The sequence below is a fragment of the Garra rufa genome, chromosome 23, assembly GCF_049309525.1.
Source record: "Garra rufa chromosome 23, GarRuf1.0, whole genome shotgun sequence".
In the NCBI taxonomy this organism is placed as follows: domain Eukaryota; kingdom Metazoa; phylum Chordata; class Actinopteri; order Cypriniformes; family Cyprinidae; genus Garra; species Garra rufa.
The window spans coordinates 19733365-19746672 of record NC_133383.1 but is presented as its reverse complement, the minus strand read 5'-3'; the positions used below and the strand labels follow the sequence as shown (position 1 = coordinate 19746672).

The window sequence follows — 13308 nt, the reverse complement described above, 5'->3', positions numbered from 1 at the left end:
GATATTTAAGATTATTTACACATTTAGAGAGATTTATGTTTTTAATTCATACATTTATCTCTGTTTGACATCCATTATGTCTTTTTACAGGGATTCCGCTTGTTATATGTGGCTTGGTGGTGGCTGTAAAGAGAGATGCATATGGCATGAATGCCATGAATGGTTCCCAAATGACACTGGATGATTCAGAAATGTTGTTAGTGAAGTTAAAATCGTGACATAACTTTACATTACCATCATGTTGAATGAATCTGAATCTGAATGAATCTCATATCTTTTTCAGCTGCTGGGTGCAAAATGATGTGGTTTTCTACGTGTCAGTAGTGAGCTACATAGCCTTCATACTACTGTGCAATGGCTCCATCTTCTTAGTGGTTCTGATACAGATCCGAAACATGCAAGTCAATCAACCAGCCGGCACCAGGAGTGGGATCTTGAAAGACCTGCGTGCTGTGGCGAGCCTTACCTTCTTACTAGGTCTCACCTGGTCTGTGGCTTTTCTCGCTTGGGGTCCTGTCAAAGTGTTCCTTCTCTACCTGTTCTCCATACTGAACAGCCTTCAAGGTTAGAAAGTGCAAATAAAATTAATTTAGATTCAGTTCTAGGATCCAGTCCATTTAATATGTTGTGATTTGTTCCAGGATTCTTTATTTTTGTGTTCCATTGCCTCATGAAGGAAAATGTACGCAAGCAATGGAGAATACATTTATGTTGTGGTGCTTTCAAGCTGCAGGAATACTCTGGTAAAGCAAAAAATTCTTTCTTGCAATTTTAAAGGGGTAGTTCATCCAAAAATGAAAATTCTGTCATTAATTACTCACCCTCATGTTGTTCCAAACCTTTAAGACCTTTGTTCATCTTCGGAACACAAAAAATATATTTTTGATGAAATCCAAGGGGGTGAGTAATTAATGACAGAATTTTAATTTTGGGTGAACTTTTCCTTTAACAATCTTGGAAAAAACAAGCATTAAGTTACTGATTGTTTTCAGAATGGAGCCAAACTGCGACTGTGGTCCCCAAACACAAACCCAATCCACCAAATACGTTTCCTTTCATGGCATCTGTGAGATCCATCAAGTCTAATTCAACCCAGAGCTCAACGGTTTCCTCAGAGTCCAGCCAACATCAAATGACTATCACAAGACCCGACCTTGGTAAAACATTTCCAATATGACATACTGTTAGTACTATAATGTTCAAATCTTTTACGTTTTCTTGTCTTAACTTTTCCTGTGATAGGATTTGTATATGAAAACAGTTTGGTGATACCAAGAGCCAGAGGAGGATTGACGGTTCTTCCCTATGATACATCTCCTGCCACAGCAACTGGGCTTGAGTTTCCTGCAAAGCCATGGAAGAATGGATATGACACAGATATCTATCCAACATAAATGTGACTGTTTTTGTTTGTTGGTCTGTACTGGTAACTTTCAATTTTAAAATCACTTGGCTGTTAAGAAAAAAATAGTGAATAAACCTTTCATGAAATAATAGTAGAATCAAAAAAGTTATGTAAATCTGGCTTGATTGGGGTCATTATAGAGGGTTTGCACTTACATCACGATTTGGTCAGTTACCTGGATGTGCGGCCATATTGGCGATACTCAGATGTCAACAACAGCATTGACTGCACGGTTAATGTACTGAATACATTGTTCTGCTAATTTATGCTGTCTAAACCATGGGAAAAAGGTGTGGAAGCTGCTAAATCATATAGAGAAGGACTTAGTATGCAGGAAAGGGCGCGATATGATTTACGTCTCTGTGTAGTATTTGCCGCTCCAGCTGAACGCACGTGATGGAGATTTACTACTAATCAAAGTACCGGCTTCATTGACAAAACGCGCCTCACAACATCGTGCGATTAATCGTGCAGCCCTAGCTGAATGTGACACTTCATGTTTCAGCCTAGAATCGCTGATACAGCCTTTAATTAAGATAATAGCCTAATATTTCACCTACCTGACCGGAAATGACAAGAACAAACATGAATGTTGTCAAGGTTCTTGCCCTGGAAATCCTGGTTCAGTTTGGCAAACCACAAATGTCTTTTGTTCCACAGACAGGTGCACTCTTCTCCTTGACTTGTTATAACTTTTGGCAGTCTGTAGTACTCCAAATGTTTTGCCCTGTCCGACCGATTAGTACAGCCGAAAACATGACAATAATTGATCATTTTCAGCAGCAATAATCAGCAAAATATGCGAGTTTTGTTCGGTTCAGTGGCATTGTTTATGTTCAGTGCCGCCAATATGGCTGATTGATTATGCCTCATGAAACTACTCTATACTAGTATGCACCTATTCTTATGTCAACATGTATACCAAATATTTAAATAATGTATAATTTGTGTGCGATGTGCCATTTTTGTGAAATAATCACCTTTCCTAATAAATCTTTAGGTTCTAAATAAACCTTTAAAGTCTAAAAAGTGACTTATTAGTACCTCAAGAGGAACTTTAGAGAGAGGAACTAACGTTACACATGTGAAGTCGATAGTTGTATTCCGGAAGACGCACAGCGGCGCACGTGCACGCTTCTCGGAAGTGCAACACTTGTACGTTTTTGGAGGCTCAACACTGGAAAAGGTGGGATCTTTTTAAATACAGTCCTCATGTAAAATGTTGAAGCAGAGTAAAGACCTTATCGTTCACCTAATATAATAAATCTAGATAGCGCTCTGGCTCAAAATAAGCCGATAAGCAGCCGTGTGTTTACCCTTCACATCATCATAAGCGGATTGATATGGGGCAGTTCACATCAGTCTGTCGCCTCATATAATTTATGAATACATCTTTGGGCTGAAAACTTTGAGAACTCATACCAGGCGGGTCGATTACATTATATAAATATATTTAATTAAAATGTGACGTAAATATGTAGACGCGCAATCCTTAAATCAAGCGACTGAACGCCCACAAGTTAATTATTTCCAGTCTGGTGTGTCGTTTTTTTTATTATTTAGAGCCAGTCTATAACATTTAGCTTATCTACATTGGCTGCCATTAGATTTGAGTAAATATTCATAGTTACAACGTAATATAGTGTTCACAAGGTGATATTACCTTTAATTAGTTCTATCTCTCTCTCTCTCTGTGTGTATGGCTCCTATGTTTTGTTTTCATATATAGTTTCTTACGTGCCTCTGTCTTATCTTGGTGTTTCTGAAGATGAGCGGGAACTCAGATGGTAATAAAGAGTTTCTTGAGCAGCTCCGTTTGCAGCAGCTGTATGGACAACCGCAAGAGGGTGGAGAGAATCCATTCACATATGTCGACCCAGAAGATGGCACTGTGTACGACTGGGACCAAGAAAAGAGAGCATGGTTTCCAAAGGTCTCTCATTACCAAACAAAATACTCAAGTTACTCAATTAGTCTGCTTTCATAACCCAGTCACAGTAGGTTCTGTCATAAAATTCATTTGTTATGTGTTTCTTTATAGGTAAATGATGATTTTATTGCAGCGTATCAAGCAAACTATGGATTCAATGAGGAAGGGGTCCCTGATCCATCTGCTGCAGCTACTGCCCCCGAATCTCTCCCTGACAAACCAGAGGCGAGCAAAAAAACAGAAGAGCCTAAAAAGCTGGAGGAGAGCTCAGACCAGGGCAAAACTAAGGAGGGAGCTCAGAAAGGAGAGAAAAGGAAAGCAGATCCAGGTACGAAGTTATTCATTACTGAATGTTTTTTTTAACCATGTAGTCTAATTATATTAACTAATAAACATTGTGTGTTGTGCTTTACAGGATGGTTTGAAGTTGAAAAGGACAAAAACACCAATGTTTATGTGACAGGTAAATAATTTCGCTACAATTTCGATTACATTAGGTTGCTATTTTTGTCTTTAATTTTGATATGAAGCTGGTTTTATGTTGTAAATACTGGTATGACTCCATCTAGTGGCCATTTCTGTTTTTTTTTTTTAAATCAGTGGACTGGTTTAAAGGAGAATTTCGCTTCCAGAATAAAAATTTCCTCTTGTCATCCAAGATGTTCAAGTCTTTCTTTCTTTCTTCAGTTGCAAAGAAATTAAGGTTTTTGAGAAAAACATCCCCAGCCGAGGAATAAGGGTCTTATCTAGAGAAACAATCCCTTATTCCTCAGCTGGGATCATTTAGAGCACTTTGAAGCTGCATTGAAACAATTTGAACCATCAATTGGACACCATTGAAGTCCACTATATGGAGAAAAATCCTGGAGTGCTTTCCTCAAAAACCTTAATTTCTTTGCGACTGAAGAAGACAGACGTGAACATCTTGGATGACATGATCACACAATTTTTTAGTCTGGAATTTAAGTTCTCCTTTAAATCAGAACTGACAATTTTGATTCATGCGTGAATGTGTCTTTCTGCTAGGTCTTCCTCCAGATATAACTCCTGATGAATTTGTGGAGGTCATGTCCAAATGTGGAATTATCATGCGTGATCCTATTACAGAGGAGTATAAAATAAAGCTTTACAAGGACAAGGACGGAAACCAAAAAGGAGACGGACTTTGCTGCTACCTGAAGGTTGGTCATTGTAGTACTGTGATCATGTATATTTATTCTTTGTGCCATGCTAAAAATCTTTGAATGAAATTGATTGATCGTAGGCCTCATTGTTCTGTGCTTATGCATTTAATTTATAAATTTAAAAAAAGCATTAAATGTGGATACTTTGGCCTATGTTTACTTAAAAACTAAGCTCAGAGTCAGTCTACAGTCAGTAAATGTAAAACCTGTGCAAATTGAAAGAAAACAAGTTGACAGCATAACATTTATAAGCAATTTTTAAGAGACTGGTCATTTTTGATCAGAAACACCAAGTGTAACCAAATTTTTTTTAGTCCAATTTGATAACATTAACTAGCATTTTTAGGAAAAAGAAAACCCTTACTCGGCCTAAATGACCAGAAACCAACATAAAAGTTTTATACTTATTTATTTCATTTTTTTTTTTTAAACACTTACTTTACATTCAATGTTATTTTACTATTATTTACACTACCAGTCAAAAGTTTTTGAACAGTAAGATGTTTTGTTTTTTAAAGAATTCTCTTCTGCTCACCAAGCCTGCATTTATTTGATCCAAAGCACAGCAAAAACTGTAAATTTTAAAAATATTTTTGCTATTTAAAATAACTGCTTTCTGTGTGAATATATAATATATTTCCTGTGACTTCAAAGCTGTATTTTTAGCATCATTACTCCAGTCACATGATCCTTCAGACATCATTCTAATATTCTGATTTGCTGCTCCAAAAACATTGTTAAAAACAGCTGAGTAGAATTATTTCAGGTTTCTTTGATGACTAGAAAGTTCAGAAGAACAGCATTTTTCTGAAATAGAAATCTTTTGTAACATTGTAAATGTCTTTATCATCACCTTTGAGCAATTTGAAGCATCCTTGCTAAATAAAAGTATTAATTTCTATTATTTATCATTTCTATAATTTAAAATTATACTGAATCCAATCTTAAGAGTGGTATGATGTTACAAAAGCTTTTGTTTTTGATCTTTTTTTTTCTATCCAAGAATCCTAAAACAAATGTACTCCACTGTTTTAAATATTGATAATAATAATAATAAAATATTTCTTAAACAGCAAATCAGCATATTAAAATAGAGACATAGTGATCGTGTGACACTGAAGACTGGAGTAATGATGCTGAAAATCTAGCTTTGATCACAGGAATAAATTAATTATTTTTTCAAATATATTCAAATAGAAATCTAAATGTTACTGCTTTTGCTGTACTTTTGATCAAATAAATGCAGGCTTGGTGAGAAAAAGAGAATTTTTCAAACTTTAAAAAAAACTTGAGTGGTGAAGTATATACTATTATAGTATTTATTAATATTTTGAATTAGATTTTTATATTTTAATTTTAAATTTAGTTGAAGTTTTAGTAATGTTTAGTGTTTTTTTTTCTATTTATCTTTATTTTTATTTGCAATAATTTAGTATTCAAATGTAACCTATTTTTTTCAGCTGTATTTTAAGTTGACATTTTAAAGCTCTTTAACCTTATTTACATGTGTTTTTTATAATTTGTAGACAAATATTTTTATTATTTTATAATTCCTTGCAGAAAGAGTCTGTGGCTCTTGCCGAGCGGCTTCTGGATGAGTCAGAGATTCGAGGCTACCAGCTGCACGTGGAGGCAGCGCGATTCGAGCTCAAAGGACAATATGACGCCAACAAGAAGAAGAAAAAGAACAAAGAATATCGCAAAAAGGTCCAGCAGCAACAAAAGTAAGAGCCTGTTCAGACTGACTCCTGCAGCTCTATATAGTCGATTCTGATGGTTGGTGCAACAATGCTCTGCCTAATCACCATATTTTTTGTATTGCTGTAGTTATGACTGACACTTTTGTAATTTATGATTAACAGGCAGCTGGACTGGAGGCCAGAAAAGGCTGGGGATGCTCGCAAAAGGCATGAAAAAGTCATCATCATCCAAAACATGTTTCATCCCAGTGACTTTGAGGCAAGAGTTAATCACAAAACATGCAGACACACCCACAAAATACACTGCAACAAACTACACATAGAAGAACATTTTGTTAGCAGCACTTTACATTGAATGCCATTTGCATGAAAAAAGTACCTCCTAACAGCTTTTGTCAAATGTCTTTTGCTGCAGCTGAAACCAAACCTACAGAGTTTATTTTTACAGCTCAGAATACCTTCAGCCTTGCGCTGGTATTTAAGATGTGAGAGGTTAATTACAGTAATGGTCTTGATTAGCAACAGTTTAGAGCTACGGCATTGTTTAGTTTCTCCGTAACAGCGATGAACATCTTGCGGCAGGTCTGTCTGCATTCCTGAAGTAGGTGCAACCTAAAGGGTCAGATGAGAACAGGAATGCAGGTGTGGATCTGCAATTCAAGCATCGTCATGATTTCTATGACTTTTAATTGTGTTTAATGAAAGAGACTGATACTTAAATTAGACTAAAACTATGTATGTAACGCAACTATAAATAATATAGTGCTTAATTATAAATAATACATATGGCCAATTTAATTTGGAGATAAACTGTGCACACTAATTTTCTTATTAATATTGTAACATTAATTAAAATTCTTACCATGATTTCTATTTTTAAAAAAATGCTGTTCTTTTGGACATTCTATTCATCAAAGAATTTCTGAAAAAATGCATCGTGGCTTCCACAAAAAATATTAAGCAGCACAGCTGTTTTCAACATAAATGATAAATCAAATCAGCATATTAGAATGATTTCTGAAGGATCGTGTGACACTGAAGACTGGAGTAATGATGCTGAAAATTCAGCTTTACCATCACAGGAATAAATTACATTTGAAAATGTATTCGAAATGGAAAATAGTGGTTTTAAATTGTAATAGTAGTTCACAATATTACTGTTTTTACTGCATTTTTGATCAAATAAATGCACCTTTGGTAAGCATATGAGACCAATAACATACACTACCAGTCAAAAGTTTTTGAACAGTAGGATTTTCAGTGTTTTTTTTAGTGTTTCAGTCTCTACTGCTTACCAAGCCTGCATTTATTTAACCCAAAGGACAGCAAAAAGAGAAATGTTATGAAATATTTTTACTGTTTAAAATAACCGCTTTCTATTTTAATATATTTTTAAAATGTAGTTTATTCCTGAGATCAAAGCTACATTTTCAGCATCATTACCCCAGTCTTCAGTGTCACATGATCCTTTAGAAATCACTCTAATATGCTGATTTGCTGTTCAAGAAACATTATTATTGTTATTATAAATATTTAAAACAGTTGAGCACATTTTTTCAGAATTCTGAAGTATCTGAAATAAAAAGCTTTTGTAAATGTATACACTTATACCGTTCAAAAGCTTGAAATCAGTGTATATATCATTATAGAAATAAACTTACTTTATAGAAATGAATTACTTTTAATGTTGATGTTGAATGTTGAAGACATTTATAATTCTATTTCAGATAAATGCTATTTTTCTGAATTTTCTATTCATCACAGAAAACTTCTCTGAAATCTACTCATAATAATAATAAATGTTTTTGAGCAGCAAATCAGAATATTAGAATGATTTCTGAAGGATCATGTGACTGGAGTAATGAAGCTAAAAATTCAGCTTTGAATAAATTACATTTTAAAATTTGTTTAAATAGAAAACGGTTATTTTAAATAGTAAAAACATTTCAAAATGTTGCTGTTTTTGCTGTACTTTGGATCAAATAAATGCAGGCTTGTTGAGCAGAAAAGACTTCTTAACTTTTGACTGGTTCTGTATATCAAACTAACCAAATCTGTATAATATTAGGCCTACAGCTTCTTCAAAGAATCTAACCCTACTAACTAATCATTTAACCATAAGCCTTAAGATAAAAGTTTTTAAATAATGAGGAATATAAATTGCTACTAATGTGTCTAGACTTTTGACTGACATTGTGTTAAAGAGCTGCGCCCTATGTCTCATGCAGGAGGATCCTTTGGTTCTGAATGAGTACAGAGATGATCTACGAACAGAATGTGAGAAATTCGGGCAAGTGAAGAAGGTCATCATCTTTGATGTAAGTCCTCTTTTACTCCTGTCACAGTTATTATAATACAACCCAAAAATTCAAATTCTGTCATTAATCACTCACCCTCATGTCGTTCCAATCCAAACCTGTAAGTCCTTTATATATCTTCGGAATACAAAAAGATATTTTTAATGAAATCCAAGAGCTTTCTGACCCTGAATAGACTGCAAAGCAACTACTAAGAAAGAAATTGTTAAATGAAGTCATTATTTTTGTTTTCTCTGTGCACAAAAAGTGTTGTTCTAGCTTCATAACATTACGGCTGAACCACTGATGTCACATGGACTATTTTAACGATGTCCTTAGTAGGGCTGTAACGTCCCAGTCGATTAGTCGATTAATTGGTCGATACGGTCTGGTTCGACCAAAATTCTGATTGGTCGATTTTTTGCCGCGCTCATTTCATCAGTTTGGCCGTGCTTATTTCATCAGGCGGAAAGCACTAATTGCTAATGGGGGTGTTTTCAGAGCACCCCTGTTTCACAGGGAACAGTCTGTTTTCAGAACACCCCCATTGTTTTCACTTTTTTGGATTAGCCCAACCCACTGGAGAAGAGAGACAGATAAGTAGGCTTTTGGGGCCGTTCACATGTAGCGTCTTTTGCGCGATCAAGTTCGTTATTTCAAATATAGATGCGCGTCTTGCGCGCGCATAATGGAAGCGACGCGCACGCGGTGCGACGCGCTCGTTTTTTCCGCTTCATCAGCTTCCTCACGTTTTTCCGTTACATTGAAACCTCAGCAGAAACAGCTCATCATTGTGGTCTAAGGATTTTCTGAACTTTATGATTTGTCAAGCCTCCATTATTTTGACGCTAATAGAAGCAACAATGCATGAGACGCATATTTGGAGCTAGAGCGCAGCTGATGGTTGCTTAGAAACGGCAGACGCTTCCGGAGAGCAAGCGCCAGAGCGCTTTGTTGACAAGGAAGAAAGCATCGCGCCTAGCGTTTTCCACGCCTTTTTAGTCGCGACATGTGAACGGCCTCTCATCCAAACGGAAAAATAATATCACGGAAGGAGTTAAGTCTATTCGTGTCTCAGCCGCGTAGCTGAGCTCTAATGTTCAGCCTCGCTCTGTGCGAGCTGCGCAGAGCGGCTGAAATGATAGTGTCTGACAGTTATACTTATAACATATGACAAAAATAATTTTCTAAATTATGTTGCACATTCCTCAAAAGTTCTTGTGATATCACTAGTTGACAACATAGTACTGTTTTCAGAAATCACAGGCTATGATATTGCGCAGGTGCACGTGATGCACCGCTGTCAGAGACGACAGACTCGTGTGTCAGACTCATTTCAGTGCAAAATAATTAGGTCAAAAACGATTAAATATACTGCAAAAAGTCTATAAGTTTTTTATGTTTATTTATAATTAATTTAGGCAGACAACAAGGCTACCAAGTACTGAGCACAGTACGTATCTAATTAATGTAATGTACGTTTTTTTTTTCTCCACAACGTCATTTTTAGTCGATTTTTAGTCGAAAGTTACTGGACTTCAGTCGACCAAGATTTTCTTTGGTTGATTACAGCCCTAGTCCTTAGTACCTTTTTGGGCCTTGAATGTATCAGTTGTATTGCTGTCTATGCAGGGTCAGAAAGCTCTCAGATTTCATCAAAAAATATCTTTATTTGTGTTTCAAAGATAAACAAAAGTCTTGGTTTGGAAAGTAGTTGTATTTAAAATCAGTGACAATTCGAATGTCTAATTCTGCTTTTTCTAACACTATACTCTTTACTTTTTCCATGGAAATCAGAGGCACCCTGATGGAGTGGCATCCGTGGCTTTTAAGGAACCTGAAGAGGCAGACTTGTGTCAGATAGCTCTGAATGGACGCTGGTTTGGTGGGAGGAAGCTATCAGCACAGTTGTGGGATGGTGTAACTGACTACCAGGTAAAATACTTGACCTATTTAAAGCCATCATTAGTTGCTGATTGCAACCCACTTTACTTCCTCAATCTGATATTTTCGGAATGAAAGATGTTTGAAGAGCAAAAATGTAGAGGGGAACATTAGTTTACCAATCAGGAATTTACTGAATCATGTAAAGCACGTAACTGTACATATAAACCAAATGCGGAATTGCTAAAACAGTCACTAAATAGCTATCTGGCTGTTGTTTAACACTGTCCAATCATCTGCATGGCCTTAATGATGTCATCAGATAAGGAAAGTTATTACATTGAGTAAACAAAGACATGCATTTTTCTCCTTTGGAATCACATGCACAATTAGACCTGAGATGTACAGTCGTGGCCAAACGTTTTGAGAATGACACATTAGTTTTCACAAAGTTTGCTGCTCAACTGCTTTTAGATCTTTGTTTCAGTTGTTTCTGTGATGTACTGAAATATAATTACAAGCACTTCATATGTTTCAAAGGCTTTTATCGACAATTACATGACATTTATGCAAAGAGTCAGTATTTGCAGTGTTGGACCTCTGCAATTCGACTGGGCATGCTCTCAATCAACTTCTGGGCCAAATCCTGACTGATAGCAACCCATTCTTTCATAATCACTTCTTGGAGTTTGTCAGAATTAGTGGGTTTTTGTTTGTCCACCCGCCTCTTGAGGATTGACCACAAGTTTTAAGATCTGGGGAGTTTCCAGGCCATGGACCCAAAATGTCAATGTTTTGGCCCTGAGCCACTTAGTTATCACTTTTGCCTTATGGCACGGTGCTCCATCGTGCTGGGAAATGCATTGTTCTTCACCAAACTGTCGTTGGATTGTTGGAAGAAGTTGCTGTTGGAGGGTGTTTTGGTCCCATTCTTTATTCATGGCTGTGTTTTTGGGCAAAATTGTGAGTGAGCCCACTCCCTTGGATGAGAAGCATCCCCACACATGAATGGTCTCAGGATGCTTTACTGTTGGCATGACACAGGACTGATGGTAGCGCTCACCTTTTCTTCTCCGGACAAGCCTTTTTCCAGATGCCCCAAACAATCGGAAAGAGGCTTCAGAGAATATGACTTTGCCCCAGTCCTCAGCAGTCCATTCGCCATACTTTCTGCAGAAGATCAATCTGTCCCTGATGTTTTTTTTTGGAGAGAAGTGGCTTCTTTGCTGCCCTTCTTGCCACCAGGCCATCTTCCAAAAGCCTTGGCCTCACTGTGCGTCCAGATGCGCTCACACCTGCCTGCTGCCATTCCTGAGCAAGCTCTGCACTGGTGGCACTCCGATCCCGCAGCTGAATCCTCTTTAGGAGACCATCCTGGCGCTTGCTGGTCTTTCTTGGACGCCCTGAAGACTTCTTAACAATGCAGTGGAAAGTTTTTTTCGGGATCAAGTTAATTTTAATGGCAAAGAAGGATAATGCAATTCATCTGATCACTCTTCATAACATTCTGGAGTATATGCAAATTGCTATTATAGAAACTTAAGCAGAAACTTTTCCAGTTTCCAATATTTATGTAATTCTCAAAACTTTTGGCCACGACTGTATATTAAGAAAGTTAATAGGGTCAATTTCAGGGTCATGTCACAACAAAATGACCAAAAAATGTACACAAATGTAATCATTTCTCTTCTCTTCTGCTTTTTTGTCTCACATTTTGGTTCTGTTCACCCAGATTGAGGAAACCTCACGAGAACGAGAAGAGAGACTGAAAGGCTGGTCCTCTTTCCTGGGTGACGCGAGTGCATCTGCCGAAGTTAAAGCTAAAGCAGCTGAACAACTAAATTCCAGCACACAAGAAGCAGCAGAACAGACTCGACAGGAGGAACATGTGAACGAAAGTACCACAAAACCGCAAGAGGAGAAAGATGAGAAGGAGGACAAGGAAGAAGAAGGAGGAATGGAGTCAACTGATAGCAGTTTAGCAGGAAGTGATAATGAGGATGCGTAGATGTGGAGCGAAACTTGTTTAATGTCTCTTGCTAAAACATCTTCACACTAATATAGTGCTTCCTTTAAATTGTTTATTCCCATGACATGATCATATCAAAATTTGGACTATAATGGAAATTTGACTGTAAATAGTCATTTGTGTGTCATCATTTTGAACGTCTGTTAATAGTTTTATAGTAAAAAAAAAAAAAAAAAACTTTTTGTGATCTCATCATTGTTTCTTGCTTTCATGAAAAAGATGTTTATTAAAGAAGATCTTTGGCTTATTAGTGGGAACAAACAACTAGTAGTTCCATGTAAGCCTAATGACAGCTGTGATTTTATCTGTGTGAGAGACCTTGTTCAACTCGTTCGGTTGCATTTTTCGGTGCACATGTAAAGAAGAGCACCTCCTGCACGTAGTATCGCATTTGTTTTCTTTTAGTATGATCTGTGGCTGGATGTTGGCTGGATTCAGTTCGGTAAGCAGTTTGGGGTTTTAATTTCTTTGTAAATGCAATTAAAGTTATGTTTCTATTGGAGAAAAGAGTGCTTGAAGTAGAAACTATACATGTTCACATTTAAAAGTGTGTTTAAATTTTTTTTTTGTCTTTAAAACAAAACAAAACAAAACTATTACCTACTTAAAAGTGTGTTTTTTTCTAGAATAAATAAGAGCTTATTTATATGAAATAATTAATTTAGATTTTTTTTCCCCCTGAAGGATTTTCTATAGCCAGTTTTTACTCGTTTTTAAGATTTTTCTTTAAAGCATTTTGTTGGTTCTGAGGTTTAAATGTTCTATCAAATACATAATGTTTAAATATTAATAACCTGCACTGTGCCATCTCAATATTTACAAATTGTAATATACACTACTTTTTAAATGTTTAAGTCTGGTAAGATTTGTTTTATGTTG

General features: G+C 36.4%; 2 protein-coding genes across 2 annotated transcripts; both read left to right on the top strand.

The window, feature by feature from the left end:
• Positions 1–95: 95 nt before the first annotated feature.
• LOC141299558 (adhesion G-protein coupled receptor G6-like) lies at positions 96–2377 on the top strand. The gene is made up of 5 exons (XM_073829924.1): positions 96–196; positions 284–564; positions 642–743; positions 993–1157; positions 1243–2377. The coding sequence occupies exons 1-5, from the start codon at positions 147–149 to the stop codon at positions 1392–1394; spliced, it is 750 nt and encodes a 249-aa protein (XP_073686025.1). The 5' UTR covers positions 96–146; the 3' UTR covers positions 1395–2377.
• Positions 2378–2516: 139 nt separating this feature from the next.
• Positions 2517–12874, top strand: htatsf1 (HIV-1 Tat specific factor 1). Its single transcript, XM_073829923.1, has 10 exons — positions 2517–2591; positions 3174–3338; positions 3447–3663; positions 3751–3798; positions 4362–4516; positions 6080–6243; positions 6382–6478; positions 8448–8537; positions 10314–10451; positions 12133–12874. The coding sequence occupies exons 2-10, from the start codon at positions 3174–3176 to the stop codon at positions 12406–12408; spliced, it is 1350 nt and encodes a 449-aa protein (XP_073686024.1). The 5' UTR covers positions 2517–2591; the 3' UTR covers positions 12409–12874.
• The last annotated feature ends 434 nt before the right edge of the window (positions 12875–13308 follow it).

Excerpts from the sequence above, each read along its gene's own strand:
- htatsf1 (XM_073829923.1), top strand. The coding sequence starts at position 3,174 with ATGAGCGGGAACTCAGATGGTAATAAAGAGTTTCTTGAGCAGCTCCGT. Across the intron at positions 3,339-3,446 it reads AGAGAGCATGGTTTCCAAAG|GTAAATGATGATTTTATTGC; the intron begins GTCTCTCATTAC and ends GTTTCTTTATAG. Across the intron at positions 10,452-12,132 it reads ATGGTGTAACTGACTACCAG|ATTGAGGAAACCTCACGAGA; the intron begins GTAAAATACTTG and ends CTGTTCACCCAG.
- LOC141299558 (XM_073829924.1), top strand. The coding sequence starts at position 147 with ATGAATGCCATGAATGGTTCCCAAATGACACTGGATGATTCAGAAATG. Across the intron at positions 197-283 it reads CTGGATGATTCAGAAATGTT|CTGCTGGGTGCAAAATGATG; the intron begins GTTAGTGAAGTT and ends TATCTTTTTCAG. Across the intron at positions 565-641 it reads CATACTGAACAGCCTTCAAG|GATTCTTTATTTTTGTGTTC; the intron begins GTTAGAAAGTGC and ends GATTTGTTCCAG.